Genomic DNA, 19,669 nt, shown 5'->3' with positions numbered 1-19,669 from the left:
GTTCAAACCCAGACCATCTGGGTTTGAACTCTTCCAGACAGACTAAAGCAAACGCTAAAGTATTTCAAAGATTTCAAATAGTATTTGAACCCAGATGTGGTTGAAACCACTACCATTTACCAGTCATGTTAAGTAATCGGAAAATTGATATTGTCTATAAAAGTTTGGCAGCGTTGTGAATAACATGGAATTTTGTGGACCAAAAATTGTGCAGCGATGTGCAAAAGTACCCGTAAATTGAATGTGCCTACACACATTACTTTCAAAATAGGAGGTAAAACACTATTTAATGTGAGACAGTAATGTGTTTGAATTGAAGTGATTTGTAATGTTTTTGAAACATTTTTTTTACACACAGACACACACACACAATGTAAAGAAATTGAAAAAACACCCCGAATTGTTTTTCAAATTGATGAAAACTAATGAAGTTGATCTTACAATTTGTCTCTGTTAGATTTAGTGTTTACAGTTTTCTATCAAAACAATACTTTTTAGGCTTGATGTACTTTTCACATGGAAGTTTACTGCTTTAATTTGGTCAATCAATGTTTTTGTCAGCATGACACTGGCGTGTGTAATACAGGTCCATTTCTTTGGGCACAATGTCATTTGTGACTAAAGATTGTGCAGTACATACATATTATCGTTCAAGGGCTCCAGTTATTCTTCTTACAATTCTGATGAAACAGTTGATAATAAAAAAAATGTTTACCAGTTACCACTGAACTTGCTTTTTCTTAAGTTTTTCCTTAAGCATGAAATGAGCTTTGCAGAAAACCCCTGAATTAAGGTCTATTGAGACCAAAACATTGATTATAAAAGAGCCATTCCATCAGTGGAGCATCACCAGTTTGCTGGAGTTTCATTTCATTTGAGCAGGGTTGGAGTCAATTCCATTTTAAATTCTGGAAGTCAACTGAAATTCCAATACCAAATTCTATGAAAAGATTTGGAATTTCAGTTTACGGACTGAACTGACTGAATTGGAATTGACCCTAACCTTGTGTGCAAGTCATCCATTTATCTATTCTTTACATTTTAGTCATTTAGCAGACGCTTTTATCCAGAGTGAGTTACAGTTAGTGAGTGCATAAATGTTTCTTCATACTGGCCCCCCGTGGGATTCAAACCCACAACCCTGGCGTTGCAAGCGCCATGCTCTACCAACTGAGCTACACAGGGCTTCAGCAGACATACATTCAATGGAAAACACTACTACATAAAATACACAGACAATCTAGGTCAACAGAAACCAGAAGGGAGACCAACAGGGCAGACACGTTTTTGAAGTGCTAAGTGTCGTGTTTATTTCAGGAAGTGGAATTAAAAAACAAGAGGAGAAAGGTGTTGCAGAGCCAGATACAGCAGGGGTAGGCAACCCTGTTCCTGGAATGCATTTACATTTTGTTCCAACTAGGCACCACACCCGACCAACTGAGCTAATTGATCAGTTCAGTGATTGCCTAAATTCAACACACCTGGTCTCCCAGTTTGGTTAAATTAAAAACAGGAAGTGCCTGCGGCCCTCCAAGACCAGGGTTTCCTACCCCTGAGACACAGCATGACATGCACTCTATAAGACCAATACCTTATTCCTGTAAATGAAAACAGACATTCTAAATCAAATCACATTTTATTGCCCATCGATGGATAGAGGCTGATTTCTACAACCCACCATAACTGGAACATTCTACGACCACTTATCAAACCCACACCCCTCCCTCCCCCTAACACATGCAAATCGGTCCATTGCTGGTCTAAACCATACCTAGGCAATAGTAGCTACTGTATTTGAAAGACGAGTTAAAACAACCAAAACAGTACATTAGTGCAAACTAGCAGCAAGTTGGCTCTCGACAGATACTAGGAACAGTGGTTGCTTTCGTGACTTCTTAGCTTATTCTGTGCTGCATCTGATTTCATGCAGAACGTGTGCTTTCAGTGGATCAGTGAGACAGGGTCCTGTAACTCCCACACTGATACTGCATGTACGTTATGACAATAAGTTATTCTCAGTTTAACACACAGGCCTTCTCCCACACCACATTCGTCGTTTAGTTTCTGTAAATAAAAAAATACCTTCCCTTCACAATGGTTGATAGAATAGGAATTTAGTGTCGTCAATTAGGGAGTGATAATTGTTAACTTGCGGACAGTTTAGTTTAAGGTATACAGAGTGCATTCAGTACATGTTATGAGTCAATATATTTGTTAAGGAATGTAGACTATTGAGTTGTGAGAAAAGCCAATAGTCTTAAAAGTGTAAACCAGAGATCCTTATATGAATACTGTTTCACCGTGTCTGAAATGGCATCAAAACATAAATTGGAGAAAATGTACCACCACTTTCGAACATTTGCAAAATAAAAACGTTACATTAAGAAACATCAGTCGAGTGACAAAGTTCCTTCTCATAGAATGATTCAAATTGACATGTGTATGTGGACCCCAGGAAGAGTAGCTTCTGCATGTGCAACAGCTAATGGGGATCCTAATAAACCACACAAAACTAAACTAAATATTCACTAAAAGAACCAACCGGCTCTGTGCTGAAAGTTCCTGATAGACCGTACTTATTAATCATCCCAACATTTGGACTGCAATCATCTCTCCCACTCACCACCTGAACTCCGGTGGATTGGGTAAAGGTGTCGTCATAACTACAGTTACATATCCTTCTGATAATACAAAAGTGTAGGGGGGGGGGGGGGGGGGGGACATTGACACTCGCATCTTCTGATGCATCAAAGGAAGACGCCTGGTTCGGTGGGAGAAAGAGAAAGTAGATAAGAGGACCAATCACAACCAGACTCCGCCCACACACAGCACCATGCATAAGTACATCTGAGTACACGAGACCGAAGATATTGTCGCTCGCATACAGTTTTGCGTAAAAACTCCTTAAAAACTTTCATAATATAGCTCATAATACTGACTAAAGTGACAACCGAGTCGTTTTTCTTCTTCTTTTAAAACAGAGAAGCAAATGGCTACACAAGATAAAATAGAAGCATAAGTACAAAAAGACTAAAACACCTAGTGTGGGGGGGGGGGGCAGGGACAGGCCAAGGCAGGGACACCGAAGTCCTGTGGGAGAGGATGAGAACGAGGGGGGTGGTTGAGGAGAGAGGGGGGGGTGAGGCTCCTCTGCTATGAGGAGACGGTGACCGGATTCAAGAAGCCGTTCCGGCTGTAGAACTTGGAGAAGGCCTCTTCCAGAACCGAAGCGAGTCGTGGCTGGTCGCCCTGGTCGAGAAAAAAAGACAATTCAGGACCCCATTTGAAAGGCAAATTGTCAGAATGCCTCATCCTCAGCCCTCTTAATCCTGCTGGTGCTGGAGTGTTTTGAGCCTGGGGCTGCAGGCGTGCTGTGAGGTCACAGGGGTCGTGACCCCTTGTCTTACCTCGCTGATGAATCCCAGCTGAACGAGCTCCACGGCCAGCTCCTGCACGTTCTCATCTGTACACAAAACACACAGGTCAACAACCCTGTGACCTGGCTGGTCTAGCGATAATGCTGCGCCAACCGGCACACATGGCTACAGTGTGGGCATAGGTTTGAATCCGTCCTACTGCCCTTTGACAACCATCTTTCCCCACTCATTCTCTCAGAAAAATCTGAAAATACATTTAAGGTAAAGTACAACATCACTCTCGATGTGTAATATTTATATTTTATTGAACCTTTATTTTGACAGGGAAGACAGAGGTCTCTTTTCCAAATGCGCCCTGTATCATTCAATATCAAATACACATGAATATACATATAAAAGGAGACACACAAGAACACAAAAACACAATCATGGTAAGCACAAATAAAAACAGTCACATTCATCCACAAATAAATCCCCAATCAATACTTTAAATTGACCGAACGGCACCAGTACATCAACATTAAATATATTTAGAATTTTGTTCCAGCAAAAAGGTGCATTAAAACTAAAAGCAGATTCACTTAGCTGTGGAGACCCTAGGAAGCTCAAGAGTTAACCAATCCTGTGAACGGGTTAGGCAACTCAGGTGTCTATACTTCAACAGCAAAGTTAGATATGTAGGGCCTTGTAAACACAAAGGGAGTAATATAGAGATCTACGGGTCTTTAGCGAACTCCAGCCAACCTTTTGATACAGGATACAGTGATGAGTATCAAAACTGTTGCCTGTAACAAAACGAAGGGCACTATGGTAGATGGCATCCAAAGGGTTAAGAGTAGTAGTTTAAGAGTAATATCACCATAATCAAGAACAGATAAAAGGTTGACTGAATTATCTGCTTCCTACTGCTTAGAGAAAGGCACCATCTGTTTCTGTAGAAAAAGCCAACTTTATCTCTTAGCTTCTTAACCAGCTCATCTGTATATTTTTAAACATCAAATCCAAATGCCTAAGTATTTATAAATACAGCATGCAAAATATAGCTCTGTACACCCCCAAATCAACCCTAGCATGGACTAAGCGTGTGTGGATACTTACTTGGTAACAAATCACAACTTAAGTGCCTGTTCAACTTGTCCTCAAGTTTCAGCAACAGCGTAAGCTGAAAAAATAAGCAAGATAGAGATGTGTGTGTATGTATATAGATTATATATACACACTACCGTAAATATAAAGATTAAGATGGGCAGTCTGAGATATGGCTTTTTCTTTGCAACTCTGCCTAGAAGGTCAGCATCCCGGAGTCGCCTCTTCACTGTTGACGTTGAGACTGGTGTTTTGCGGGTACTATTTAATGAAGCTGCCAGTTGAGGACCTGTGAGGCGTTTGTTTCTCAAACTAGACACTAATGTATTTGTCCTCTTGCTCAGTTGTGCACCGGGGCCTCCCACTCCTCTTTCTATTCTGGTTAGAGCCAGTTTGCACTGTTCTGTGAAGGGAGTAGTACACAGCGTTGTACAAGATCTTCAGTTTCTTGGCAATTTCTCGCATTACTTGTTTCTGGCCATTTTGAGCCTGTAATCCAACCCACAATTGCTGATGCTCAAGATACTCAACTAGTCTCAAGAAGGCCAGTTTTATTGCTTCTTTAATCAGCACAACAGTTTTCAGCTGTGCTAACATAATTGAAAAATGGTTTTCTAATGATCAATTAGCCTTTTAAAATGATAAACTTGGATTAGCAAACACAACGTGCCATTGGAACACAGGACTGATGGTTGCTGATAATGGGCCTCTGTAGGCCTATGTAGATATTCATTTTTTTTTTTAAATCAGCTGTTTCCAGCTACAATAGCCATTTACAACATTAACAATGTCTACACTGTATTTCTGATCAATTTGATGTTATTTTAATGGACAAAAAAAATTGCTTTTCTTTCCAAAACAAGGACATTTCTAAGTGACCCCAAACTTTTGAACGGTAGTGTAAATTATTATTTTTTAGGTTTGAAATCTGAACTGAACAGACAGGCCTCATGTCTTACCCCGGGCTGTATTTACAAAGCGTCTTAGAGTTGGAGGGCTAATCTAGGATCCGTTTTTCCTTTTAGATCATAATGAATAAGATTACATGGACAGGGTTAACCTGATCTTAGATCAGCATTTATGAATAGTCATGAGACTTACGTGATGTTTGGCGCCCTCGTCAACAGGCTCGATGTTGCACTGCATCTGTAGGACCTGGGCAGAAATTAAAACAGTAGACTACATATTTGGACAAAAATAAATAGCTCCCTTTTTAATCACTCACCCATTGATCTATTTATTTAAAAATGTACCACATATGGTCTATCATACTACTACCTACACTTTCAATCCATCTCTGTCCCCTCCCCTCCTCCTTTAGGTCTTACCTTTCTGGTCTCCAGCTCTGCAGGCTCGGGGGTGGGGCTTTTGACTGATGGGGGCACGATGGGGGACTTCACTGCTTCCTGCTCTGGCTGCTTGGGGCCAGGCACCCCAAAAGCTGTCAGCGGGTAGATCCCATTCCTGAAACACCAGAGAGCGGGGGGGGCGTGAGTTAGACGTCTCATACACACACCTCTACAGAAACACACACACACACACCTCTACAGAAACACACACACACCTCTACAGAAACACACACACACCTCTACAGAAACACACACACACACACACCTCTACAGAAACACACACACACCTCTACAGAAACACACACACACCTCTACAGAAACACACACACACCTCTACAGAAACACACACGTTCCCCTACCTCACATCTTCCAGGAACTTGTCCAGCTCCAGAGCAGGGAACTGGGAAAGCCTGTGGACATCAACAGATTGTTCCTGGTTGGTCCGCTGTCAAGTCACTTCAACATCAACCATGTCTCAATAGGAGAATAAACAGCAGTTGGGGACCATGTGTTGCTTCCCTTCTCAGTTATGTGCTAGTGGAGATGGCTAAAAATCTGAACATCATTTAAGATTTAAAAAATGTCAATCATTTTTGGATTCCAAGAGATAGAATAGATAGTTGATCTAAGACTCACTTCATCTGAACTCCGTCCTTGCACTCCACGATCACCAGGTTGAGGTCCATGTTCTTCGTCATGTCCTCTAGAGCATTTTCTGGAATCATGTCTACACGACGGAGACAGGGATAGTCCAATGACAGTTTGTGTGTGTCAGTGTCAATTTCTGTGTGCGTGTGTGTGTGTGTGTGTCACAGTGTATGTGTGTGTGTGTGTGTGTGTGTGTGTCTTGTTACTCACGCTGGTGGCTGACGATGCAGTGCGCTGCCAGCAGCTTCAGCAAGGGCACCTCAAACAGGGCCTGGTGGAACAGCAGCTCTTTGGCCGTGGGCCGCTTGCTGGGGTCCTGCTCCAGACACTTCTGGATGAACTCCTACCACAGGTATTAAAATGGAGAATGTTCAGTCCTGGACAACACCGGTATTAAAATGGAGAATGTTCAATCCTGGACAACACAGGTATTAAAATGGAGAATGTTCAGTCCTGGACAACACAGGTATTAAAATGTAGAATGTTCAATCCTGGACAACACAGGTATTAAAATGGAGAATGTTCAATCCTGGACAACACAGGTATTAAAATGGAGAATGTTCAGTCCTGGACAACACAGGTATTAAAATGTAGAATGTTCAGTCCTGAACAACACAGGTATTAAAATGGAGAATGTTCAGTCCTGAACAACACAGGTATTAAAATGGAGAATGTTCAGTCCTGGACAACACAGGTATTAAAATGTAGAATGTTCAATCCTGGACAACACAGGTATTAAAATGGAGAATGTTCAATCCTGGACAACACAGGTATTAAAATGTAGAATGTTCAGTCCTGAACAACACAGGTATTAAAATGTAGAATGTTCAGTCCTGAACAACACAGGTATTAAAATGTAGAATGTTCAGTCCTGGACAACACAGGTATTAAAATGTAGAATGTTCAGTCCTGAACAACACAGGTATTAAAATGGAGAATGTTCAGTCCTGAACAACACAGGTATTAAAATGGAGAATGTTCAGTCCTGAACAACACAGGTATTAAAATGGAGAATGTTCGGTCCTGAACAACACAGGTATTAAAATGGAGAATGTTCAGTCCTGAACAACACAGGTATTAAAATGGAGAATGTTCAGTCCTGAACAACACAGGTATTAAAATGGAGAATGTTCAGTCCTGGACAACACAGGCATTAAAAGAGAAATGTCATGCCTGGATGAACTCCTGCTACAGGCAAAACACACATACAGGTGATAGAGAAATGTAAATAATAAAATCAAAGTTTGTCAAATGTTTTCAGAGCTCAAAAATGGTCTAGTGACATGGACTCACTTGGACATTAGACCAGGTCTGAAAACAGACAGTGAACTATCCCTTTAAGAACACTATGAACTATAGTGGTTTGTTTAGCAACAAAACCAACGCATGCGCAACTTTGGGGCAAAACAGACAGGGTTGGCTTACATTCAAAGGATTATGGACAACAAGTAAACTATTTAGTCTCCAAATGTTTATTGAAAAAATAAATACATTTGCACAACAAGCACTCGTCTCTCAAACACATTGTTACACTGGTTGGTTAGGTAGCTAGCGAATGTTTGCCATATAAGCATAGACAGTCAAAACACCTCAAAAACAAGACATTGTGTCAAGAACAAGATACGAGCCGAAACGAGCAACCTACGATTCCCAACATGGATGCTACTTGTCATTGTTGCTAGCTATCTGTCCGTTCAGAATCATAACAACGCCTTTTACCCCTGTCATGCAAGCGCATCATTTTCGTGACGTTGTCAGGCAACCCGTCTATATAGACTATAGTTATGTTATGGCTGGACTGGGTAATACCCTTCAGGACAAACCAATTCTGTATTTCAATGCAACACATCCCTTGGTTGCAGTATGCATAATGTAGTGTCTCTTAAGGAATCAGTTGTGTTTGCTACTAGGCCAGGGCCCCCAACTCACCCTCTGCAGCGGATCCTCCAGGAACTGAATGGCACTGTTGATGGCTTCTTGGGACACGTACGACGACTCGCCGTTGCTCTGGATCTCCAGTACAGCCATCTGAAGAGACGAGGTGGTGTGGGGAAGAGACGAGGTGGTGTGGGGAAGAGACGAGGTGGTGTGGGGAAGAGACGAGGTGGTGTGGGGAAGAGACGAGGTGGTGTGGGGAATAGAAGAGGTGGTGTGGGGAAGAGACGAGGTGGTGTGGGGAATAGAAGAGGTGGTGTGGGGAAGAGACGAGGTGGTGTGGGGAAGAGACGAGGTGGTGTGGGGAATAGAAGAGGTGGTGTGGGGAAGAGACGAGGTGGTGTGGGGAATAGAAGAGGTGGTGTGGGGAAGAGACGAGGTGGTGTGGGGAATAGAAGAGGTGGTGTGGGGAAGAGACGAGGTGGTGTGGGGAAGAGACGAGGTGGTGTGGGGAAGAGACGAGGTGGTGTGGGGAAGAGACGAGGTGGTGTGGGGAATAGAAGATTAGAAACAGGACTAGAAGTAGACTGTTGGACTACAACATTTCTAGTTGCCATGGAGCAAGGCTATAGCCATCGACTTCATGATTAACTTCATTTTCATTTAAATTCTTTCAGTTTCTTTTTTGTGAGAATAACAAAACAGAAACAAGTCAACATTCTTCACTGACCTCTAAGGCACACATTCCAAAGGAATAAATGTCCACTGCAGTGGTGACGTCTGCAACAGCTAGAAAAAGACCAACGTCAATCAATGTCACTAGAAAACCAGCTCCACTACACGGTTTCTCAAAAGAGACAATTGGTCAAAGGTTACCTACCTCCATACTCGGGAGCAAAGAAGTGCAGGCTCTTCTGCTCCTCCCGACAGGTCTTGACATGGTTGTTGATGGTGTCTGGAGCCACTGTAACAGACAAGTCACAAATTAGCCCAAAGGGAATGGGGAACGTTAGGCTTGGGACAGGCCTGCAAGTGCCACCTGGGGTATGTTCAGTAGGGCGCACCATAGCAAAACGTTTTGCAATGGATAATGAAATCTGTGTTCAGCTAATACGTCCCCATTTTACTCCATTTCAAATTGTTTCCTCCCTACTGAACAAGGCCCTGGTTTTAAAGAGACTAAAAATACCCTTCTCTGAAAAGACCCCCTTCTAAATACCATTCTCTCAAAATACTCCCTTCTCTGAAAGGGTTGACATTTAGCGTGATTGACGGATATGAGACCCACCTGAGCCAATCTTAATGAGGCCATTATGCTGGATGAAGATGGTGTCACAGGTCAGGTTGCCGTGGATGATGGGAGGGTCACAGGAGTGAAGATAGCTAGGGAGAGGAGAGAAAGTTTACAGGATGCTTCAAGAGAAGTGTGAGTGTGTAGAAGTGTGAGTTTTGAAAAAACAGAACTGGCTCCAGGGGCCTCAAAGGGGAGCTTAGTCCAATATGGATATATGTACTGCTGTGTGTGAGTGAGTGACTGACCTGAGAGCAGACAGTATCTGTGTACACCAGCGCTTCCAGGCCTGATAGAGAAGTGAAGTACAACAGAGACAGCAGAGATTACATTCAAACCTACTTGACATGCGATTACCATGTGGTTCTTGAAGTGTTACTTCTGTAAATAACCAGATTAGGTTTGATTTTTTTTGTTGTTGCAACAGCGGGAAATGTATGCATTAACAGTAGGTTAATTCAAATAGGGCTGTCACAAGACCAAATAAATGGGACACAGCCCCCGCCTGCAGCCAAAATGAGTGGGAATATTTAACTGAGCTATGGGAAACCAAGGCAGAGCATACAGGTGACATACAGTGGCTTGCGAAAGTATTCACCCCCCTTGGCATTTTTCATATTTGTTGCCTTTCAACCTGGAATTAAAATATATTTTTTGTATCATTTGATTTACACAACATGCCTACCACTTTGAAGATGCAAAATATTTTTATTGTGAAACAAACAATAAGACAAAAAAAACAGAAAACTTGAGCGTGCATAACTATTCACCCCCCCCCCCCCCCCCCCAAAGTCAATACTTTGTAGAGCCACCTTTTGCAGTAATTACAGCTGCAAGTCTCTTGGTGTGTCTCTATAAGCTTGGCACATCTAGCCACTGGGATTTTTCCCCATTCTTCAAGGCAAAACTGCTCCAGCTCCTTCAAGTTGGATGGGTTCCGCTGGTGTACAGCAATCTTTAAGTCATACCACAGATTCTCAATTGGATTGAGGTCTGGGCTTTGACTAGGCCATTCCAAGACATTTAAATGTTTCCCCTTAAACCACTCAAGTGTTGCTTTAGCAGTATGCTTAGGGTCATTGTCCTGCTGGAAGGTGAACCTCCGTCCCAGTCTCAAATCTCTGGAAGACTGAAACAGGTTTCCCTCAAGAATTTCCCTGTATTTAGCACCATACATCATTCCTTCAAATTCTGACCTGTTTCCCAGTCCCTGCCGATGAAAAACATCCCCACAGCATGATGCTGCCACCACCATGCTTCACTGTAGGGATGGTGTTCTCGGGGTGATGAGAGGTGTTGGGTTTGCACCAGACATAGCGTTTTCCTTGATGGCCAAAAAGTTCAATTTTAGTCTCATCTGACCAGAGTACCTTCTTCCATATGTTCGGGGAGTCTCCCACATGCTTATTTTTTTCTTTAAGCAATGGATTTTTTCTGGCCACTCTTCTGTAAAGCCCAGCTCTGTGGAGTGTACGGCTTAAAGTGGTCCTAAGGACAGATACTCCAATCTCCGCTGTGGAGCTTTGCAGCTCCTTCAGGGTTAACATTGGTCTCTTTGTTGCCTCTCTGATTAGGTCTGTGAGTTTTGGTGGACGGCCCTCTCTTGGCAGGTTTGTTGTGGTGCCATATTCTTTCCATTTTTTAATAATGGATTTAATGGTGCTCCGTGGGATGTTCAAAGTTTCTGATAAAAAAATTTACAACCCAACCCTGATCTGTACTTCTACACAACTTTTTCCCCTGACCTGTTTGGAGAGCTCCTTGGTCTTCATGGTGCCGCTTGTTTGGTGGTGCCCATTGCTTAGTGGTGTTGCAGACTCTGGGGCCTTTCAGAACAGGTGTATATATACTGAGATCATGTGACACTTAGATTGCACACAGGTGGACTTTATTTAACTAATTATGTAACTTCTGAAGGTAATTGGTTGCACCAGATCTTATTTAGGGGCTTCATAGCAAAGGGGGTGAATACATATGCACGCACCACTTTTCCGTTATTAATTTTTTAGAATTTTTTTAAACAAGTTATTTTTTTCATTTCACTTCACCAATTTGGACTATTTTGTGTATGTCCATTACATGCAATCCAAATAAAAATCAATTTAAATTACAGGTTGTAATGCAACAAAATAGGAAAAACGCCAAAGGGGATGAATACTTTTGCAAGGCACAGTACATTCTGCTTACAGCTCCATTTGGGTCAGTCTTGTTTCCGCTCGTCCTGTATTCATTTCTGTTTGTTCATTTAATTTAAAATCAGTTCTTTAAGGGGCAATCTGTAGTTCAAACAATAGCAAAGCGAACACCCCGCCACTGTTTCGGTAAAGAGCTGAGGGGAAAAAAATCTGTGTACAAGACCAATAAACTTTGATTTGGGTGGGGCTGGAGAAATGTAACCACTCAAATTCATATACGAAGCTATGGATGCAAGGACTGCCCATCCATGATATCAAGATTTTTAACCATGTTTAGAGGATACAGTGTGTTTAAAATTACATTTCTTACAAACAAGGTTCTGATGGGGCACGACAGTTATACTAAGCACATGAGGCCTTTATAATAATAATAATGCCATTTAGCAGACGCTTTTATCCAAAGCAACTTACAGTCATGTGTGCATACATTTCTACGTATTTATAAGTGGTATTCTTAAAGAATCAATGGATATATATACACACACACAGTGCATTCGGAAAGTATTCAGACAACTTGACTTTTTCAACTTTGTTACATTACAGCCTTTTTCTAAAATGGATTAAATAAAACATTTTCCTCATCAATCTACACACAATACCCCATAATGACAAAGCAAAAACAGGTTTGACATTTTTGCAAATTCATTAAATATATAAAAAAAAAAAAAAAAAAAAACTTTGCTATGAGACTCGAAATTGAGCTCAAGTGCATCCTGTTTACATTGATCATCCATGAGATGTTTATACAACTTGATTGGAGTCCACCTGTGGTAAATTCAATTGATTGGACATGATTTGGAAAGGCACACACACACCTGTCTATATAAGGTCCCACAGTTGACAGTGCATGTCAGAGCAAAAACCAAGCCATGAGGTCAAAGGAATTGTCCGTAGAGCTCCGAGACAGGATTGTGTCGAGGCACAGATCTGGGGAAGAGTACCAAAACATTTCTGCAGCATTGAAGGTCCCCAAGAACACAGTGGCCTCCATCATTCTTAAGTGGAAGAAGTTTGGAACCACCAAGACTCTTCCTAGAGCTGGCCGCCCGGCCAAACTGAGCAATCGGTGGAAGGGCCTTGGTCAGGGAGGTACCACTCGATGGTCACTCTGACAGAGCTCCAGAGTCCCTCTGCGGAGATGGGAGAACCTTCCAGAAGGACAACCAACCATCTCTGCAGCACTCCACCAACCAGGACTTTATGGTAGAGTGGTCAGACAGAAGCCACTCCTCAGCAAAAGGTAAATGACAGCCCACTTGGAGTTTGCCAAAAGGCACCTAAAGGACTCTCAGACCATGAGAAACAAGATTCTCTGGTCTGATGAAACCAAGATTGAACGCTTTGGCCTGAATACCAAGCGTCACGTCTGGAGGAAACCAGGCACCGCTCATCACCTGACCAATACCATCTCTAAGGTGAAGCATGGTGGTGGACGCATCATGCTGTGGGGATGTTTCTCAGCAGCAGGGACTGGGAGACTAGTCAGGATCAAGGGAAAGATTAATGAAGCAAAGTACAGCGAGATCCTTGATGAAAACCTGCTCCAGAGCGCTTAGGACCTCAGACTGGGGTGAAGGTTCACCTTCCAACAGGACAACGACCCTAAGCACACAGCCAAGACAACGCAGGAGTGGCTTCGGGACAAGTCTCAATGTCCCAGCCAGAGCCCAGACTTGAACCCAATTGAACATCTCTGGAGAGATCTGAAAATAGCTGTGCAGCAACACTCCCCATCCAACCTGACAGAGCTTGAGAGGATCTGCAGAGAAGAATGGGAGAAACTCCCCAAATACAGGTGTGCCAAGCTTGTCGCATCATACCCAAGAAGACTTGAGGCTAAATCCCTGCCAAATGTGCTTCAACAAAGTACTGAGTACAGAGTCAGAATACTTGTGTAAATGTAATTTCAGTTTTACATTTTTAATATATTAGCAAACATTTCTAAAAACCTGTTTTTGCTTTGTCATTATGGGGTATTATTAAATCAATTTTAGAATAAGGCCGTAACATGACAAAATGTGGAAAACGTGAAGGGGTCTGAATACTTTCCGAATGCACTGTATCATTAATTTAAAAGTAAGAAAATGTATGTAGCAATCACAGCCCCTTTAAGATCAAAACAGACTAACAATCCATCCGTACCTTCTCATTCATCGTCTTGTGGTTTTTCTTGGTCTTTTTCAGAAACTGCTTCAGGCTTCCTGAAGACATGTATTCTGTGATGAAAATGACCTGCGAGTGGAAAAAAGTTATACATTTCCTGTGTAATACATTCAGTTAATTTCTTACTATTAAAAAGGTAGTTATTTTACAGCATTTAAAATCTCTCTTACCCTGGCCCTATTTTCCTTCACATCAGCCCAGTACTTGTGAAACTTGACAATGTTCAGATGCTCCAACTGGATCAAGTTGTCAAACACCGCTTTGACTTTCTCCTGATGGACAGACAGTGAGAAAAAGGAGAAAGAAAATATCAATATATTTGCAATCAATCAAACATTCCTCACAATCATCAACTAATAAGCATGATTGATGTCAAGGAGCTCAACACTTCAGTCCAAATTTACATTCTCTCGCTTGTCATCTGCTAAGGTATTACCGGATGCAGTTAAGCCCAATTAAGACAAAGTCATTATAACAAACTAAACCCCTTAGCCTGGGATAATGTCTGTGTTTCTGTTTCTTTTCATGGGGATGTCATTTGTATTTTTACATTGTCTAACCCGGTCTACATTTGTTTGATTGTGGGCGGTGGCCACAGGAGATTTTGAATAACTAGGGCTTATATGTCTGACAACAGATGACAATCCTGACTTCTAAAGGAAAGACAAGAATGTTCTTGCACATATTACGTTGGACGGTATCAACTCCAACTACTCAGAATATGATCCGGTCTCGCTCTTGCCAAACAAAAGGTAAAGCAAAGGTTAGTTCAGCATCTCTGCAAGTCATACTTTCTCCACAGAGTAAAACAAATAAAATACTAATACAAATAAAATAAAAAGTTGTCACATACATTAGGTGCAGTGAAATGTGTTGTTTTACAGGGTCAGCAATAATAGTACGGCACCCTCGGAGCAAATTAGGGTTAAGTGCCTTGCTCACGGGCACGTCGACAGATTTATCTTGTCAGCTCAGGTATTCGAACCAGTGACCTTTCGGTTACTGGCCCAACACTCTAACCGCTAGGCTACCTGCCACCTAAACTCAGAAGCGCAACATCTGGAGACTTCCGGGAACTATTCAAAACTATTCAAACTAAAAAGGTAGCTCATCCTACTCAATGCTCAGCCGGTGTTCAACAGACGCCAACACAGCGTGTCAACATGCAGAACAGAAGGCAGACTACACTGTCTGAGAGAACACTGACACAAGCTCCAAACAGACTGCTCAGGGCCTAGACAGTCACAGAGAGGAACACAGCCAAGAACAGGGTCGTGTTCATTTAGCACCCAACAGAAGATGGACCTGCACTTGTCCAATAAGAAATGCTCATTTTTGTTTTCCCCTCAAAACATTTTAAAACGTTATGCACCCTTATGAACATGACCCAGCCCACAGAAAAAGGTTTAAAAACCTAATGTGCGAGAGGATTGTGCCTGAGGATTACTCAACAACCTGTGTCTCAGTTTCTATGAACGGTTTTATTAAAACTTGGTAAAGAGAGTGTACTTTCCTATAGGTTTGGTAGCAACGGGTAGGACTACTCCAAATGTGGATCTTGCATTCGTGTGCCGATGGTTCAGCGCGCTGTGTTTTAGGGACCATATGCTGTAGACGTCTGAATGACGACATTTTCACACAAATCTACATGCAGAAATCGGTGCTCACTCGGTTCTCAAAATTACGGTTCGCAAATGAAGTACTCTGGCCCAGCAAACATTACTGGTGCATCTGAGCACTAAGGAGCTTAGGACAAGAGAAAAACTAATACTGATTCACCTCTGCCTGGAGCTGATGAGCTCCAAGCCAGAGCAAAGACCACTATTTACATTTACATTCAAGTCATTTAGCAGACGCTCTTATCCATGGGGGGTGGGGGTAGAAGGATTACTGTTATAACACTATGTGTTCTCCTATTTCTAGGATCTGGGGCCGTACGTATCAACTGTCTCAGAGTAAGAGTGCTGATCTAGGATCAGTTTTGCCTTTTAGATCACAATTAAATGGCAAAATAAGTTATTTATGATGCAAGGTGAAAAGAATGGCACTGGAGGGAATAGCAGCCGTTTACAGGCTCCTGACGAATTGGGCTACTTTGTGTGTTTTGCGCGTTTCCTATGACCGAAAAGAGCTAACCTCGATTTGGATGAGGATTTTTACTTCAATGAGTCGGCAGCGAAGGCTATGCTGCTCATCCTGGACCTGGCGGCAAATCCCCGACACTCAAAAAAGGAAGAGACAGCGTTAGAGGCTAGCGTGCGAGATACCTGATGAGACTACGCCGCCTCCACCCGCCGTAGCGCTTGGCAAACTTGCAATCAGTAGACAATAAACTAGATGATCTACGTTCAATTCTATTTTATGAACATGATCTAAAAAACAAATATCCTATGTCAACAACAGCTGCTGCACGATCTCTACTATTAAGTAAGCCTTGAGGTTCTGCTCACCTGAGTTAGAATAGCTCATGATAAGCTGTAGACCACACTATTTACCAAGAGAGTTTTCATTAAAACAATTATTAGCTGTCTATTCACCACCACAAAACTGATGCTGGCCCTAAGACCGCACTCAACGAGCTGTATAGGGCCATAAGCAAACAGAAAAGACTAACCCAGAGGCGGCGCTGACTAGTGGTCAGTGATTTAAATTCAGGAAAACTTAAATCAGTCTTACCTAATTTCTACCAGCATGTCACCTGTGCAAGTAGAGGCGACAAATACTCTAGATCACCCTTAATCCACACAGAGTTGAAACAAAGCTCTGCCTCGCCCTCCATTTGGAAAATCTGACCATAACGCTATCATCCTGATTCTGGCTTACAAGCAAAAACTCAAACAGGAAAACCAGTGACATGCTCAACACCAATGATTACAGGCAACATCCACACTGAGCTAAAGGCTAGAGCTGCTGCTTTCAAGGAGTGGGACACTAATCCGGATGCTTATAAGAAATCCCGCTACGTCCTCCGACGATCCATCAAAAAGGCAAAGCATCAATTACAGGGCCACTCAGGGGTGCATGCTTAGTCCCTCCTGTACTCTCTGTTCACCCATTACTGCGTGGCCGCTCACGACTCCAACACCATCATTAAGTTTGCCAACGTTATGATGGTGGTGGGCCTGATCACCGACGACGATGAGACAGCCTATAGGGAGGAAGCCAGAGACCTGGCAGTGTGGTACCAGGACAACAAGCTCTCCCTCAACGCCAGCAAGACAAAGGAGCTGATCGTGGACTACAGGAAATGGAGGGCCGAGCACGCCCCCTTTCACATCAACAGGGCTGTAATGGAGGGGGTCAAGACCTTCAAGTTCCTCGGTGTCCACATCACTAAGGACCTATTATGGTCCAAACACACCAACACAGTCGTGAAGAGGGCACGACAACACCTCTTCCCCCTCAGGAGGCTGAAAAGATTTGGCATGGGCCCTCAATTCCACAAAAAGTTATACAGTTGGACCATTGAGAGCATCTTGACTGGTTGCATCACCATTTGGTATGGCAACTGCTTGGCATCCAACCGTAAGGCACTACAGAGGGTAGTGCATACTGTCCAGTGCATCACTGGGGCAGAGCTCCCTGCCATCCAGAACATCTATACCAGGCGGTGTCAGAGGAAGGCCCTAAAAATTGTCAAAGACTCCAGCCACCCAAGTCATAGACTGATCTTTCTGCTACCGCACAACAAGCGGTACTGGAGTGCCAAGTCTGGGACCAAAAGGCTCCTAAACAGCTTCTACCCCCAAGCCATAAGACTGCTGAACAGTTAATCACATATCTACCAGACTATTTGCATTGACCCCAAAAAAAATGGGGGGGGGGTGGCACTGACTATGCACACTCACAGGACTCTACACACGCTGCTGCTACTCTTTATCATCTATCCTGATGGCCTAGCCACTTTTACCCCTATCTGCATGTACATATTACCTCAACTACCTCGAACCCCTGCACATTTCGGTACCAGTACTCCTTGTATATATCCTTTTTTTTTTTTACAAATTGTTCTTACTTTTCAACTCTGCATTGTTCATTAGACAATCTCAAAGTGCATGTTAAACCAAATGAACAACAAGTAATTTAAAAATAAATATATGCTCCAACAGTAGCTAGATCAGCTTGATCAAGTCTGTTTGAGTGCTTCTTGAAGCAGATGGGCAGCCGCAGTCATGAGAGGATGTGATAGCTAGATGGTCAGCAGAGGTGGTGATGAATGGATGATAACTGATCATTATGCCATCACATAGCGCATGGTTCTGTTGCAGCTGAGCCCTGGCTGAGAACTCAACCCACCTCCTGCAGTTTGAAGTTCTTCCGCTCTGAGAACATGACCTCATTCCACACCACCTCCACGCCCTCCTCGGTGTCCATGGCCAGGTAGGCGTTGTCAATCCCAGGGACATTGCGCTGGTTCACCTAAAACGAGGAACAAAGTGTTGGATTACACTAATATTCTCCATCTGATTTAACAATAGTTGTGTAAAAAAACAAGACTAAAAACACAAAAAGTAACAATTTTCTTTTCTCCAGCACATGTTCATTGCATACCTCCTCTCTACGTTTCTGCCAGCGTCCGCAAGGGCTCTCCTCCAGAATCTCTGACTCGTCCTCGCTCTCCTCTTCCTCGTCCTCTGTCGCTGCTGTGGCAGGGGGCTGTGTCACAGTGGACACTGGGGGGGACACGGATGACACGCTCTGACCAGTGGGGGCAGAGACCATAGCCTCTGTTTTCCCCTCCTGGACAGAGTCCGACGCCTGCTTCCCTTCTCCCTCTGACATCTTGTCAGGCTTGGCCACCTACTGCAAAATCCGACAAATTGTTGACTCAAAGGCTATATGCATCATTGCCAGAAGAGTAAAATGTATTGTGTAGACACACACAGTATAGCCACCCCGGATATAATATTTATTACTGAGGCACTCTCTCAAATTGAGTTGAATTTAGCTACGTTACTTCAACAGCGTTCAACCTGATATTGCCCACGCACCTGATAGGACGTGCCTGACTAGCTGACTGCTTATTTCAGACAGGCCAAGGAAGGGCCCCTCTAAAATGGCTAACATGAAGTTAGCTAGCTAGCATAGTTACCTACCTTGCAAACTTGAATGATGTTGCCAGCTCCGTATCAGTAGACTCCAACTACAAACTACTTTTGAATCCTTGTGGAAATACGATTTGCTAACAAGCTACTGTAGCTACTTATATCCGTTTGTCAGCTACTACCTATGTAGCCACCACCGGTTAACGTAACTATAATGTCGTGATCTGCCGGCTTGAGGATATTAGCTAACCAAAAGGCAAGTTGACAGCTAGTTAGTTAGCGAACCTCACCAACTACTTAACACGCCGAATTGCTGCTATGTTAAAACAAAAATGACAGATTATGCTAGATTTTTGCAAGCCTTGTCCCTAGCTAGATGGCCGGCCAGTCAGTCAGTCAGCCAAGCTAACGAGAAACTGTTAGCTAGTTATATCCTATAGTACTGTAGTTGTTGCAAAAATATCAAAGTCCTATGTTGGAGAAAAAAAAACAATCGAAATCATTTTTTATATCACAATTATAAGGCAATAGGTTACTATGAACCGGTTGATAAAATAATGGCGACACACACCTGCTCACGTCACTATCAAAGCAGAGACCGCAGTGGGCATTGATTGCCTTCCACATTGTTTTCTTATTC

General features: G+C 42.9%; 1 protein-coding gene across 1 annotated transcript; it reads right to left on the bottom strand.

Moving 5' to 3' along the window:
* Positions 1 to 1,289: 1,289 nt before the first annotated feature.
* Positions 1,290 to 19,638, bottom strand: nrbp1 (nuclear receptor binding protein 1). The gene is made up of 18 exons (XM_084151095.1): positions 19,081 to 19,638; positions 18,536 to 18,787; positions 18,281 to 18,403; positions 14,155 to 14,256; positions 13,964 to 14,053; positions 9,875 to 9,915; positions 9,624 to 9,718; positions 9,216 to 9,299; positions 9,066 to 9,124; positions 8,390 to 8,488; positions 6,671 to 6,803; positions 6,449 to 6,539; positions 6,172 to 6,222; positions 5,792 to 5,927; positions 5,565 to 5,618; positions 4,476 to 4,539; positions 3,408 to 3,463; positions 1,290 to 3,249 (listed from the first exon to the last, which is right to left on the bottom strand). The coding sequence occupies exons 2-18, from the start codon at positions 18,764 to 18,766 to the stop codon at positions 3,154 to 3,156; spliced, it is 1,605 nt and encodes a 534-aa protein (XP_084007221.1). The 5' UTR covers positions 18,767 to 18,787; positions 19,081 to 19,638; the 3' UTR covers positions 1,290 to 3,153.
* Between the last annotated feature and the right edge of the window lie 31 nt (positions 19,639 to 19,669).

The sequence above is a fragment of the Coregonus lavaretus genome (genome assembly GCF_964263955.1).
Source record: "Coregonus lavaretus genome assembly, chromosome: 33".
Lineage (NCBI taxonomy): Eukaryota > Metazoa > Chordata > Actinopteri > Salmoniformes > Salmonidae > Coregonus > Coregonus lavaretus.
Note: the sequence above shows the minus strand (reverse complement) of the source record. Positions and strands in the feature narration are given on the sequence as shown.

What these genes read in the sequence shown, in the direction of transcription:
- nrbp1 (XM_084151095.1), bottom strand. Translation starts at nt 18,766, where the DNA reads ATGTCAGAGGGAGAAGGGAAGCAGGCGTCGGACTCTGTCCAGGAGGGG. An exon ending in CCTCATTAAGATTGGCTCAG is followed by an intron (nt 9,300 to 9,623) that starts GTGGGTCTCATA and finishes TGTCTGTTACAG; the next exon opens with TGGCTCCAGACACCATCAAC. An exon ending in TTGGAATGTGTGCCTTAGAG is followed by an intron (nt 8,489 to 9,065) that starts GTCAGTGAAGAA and finishes TCGTCTCTTCAG; the next exon opens with ATGGCTGTACTGGAGATCCA.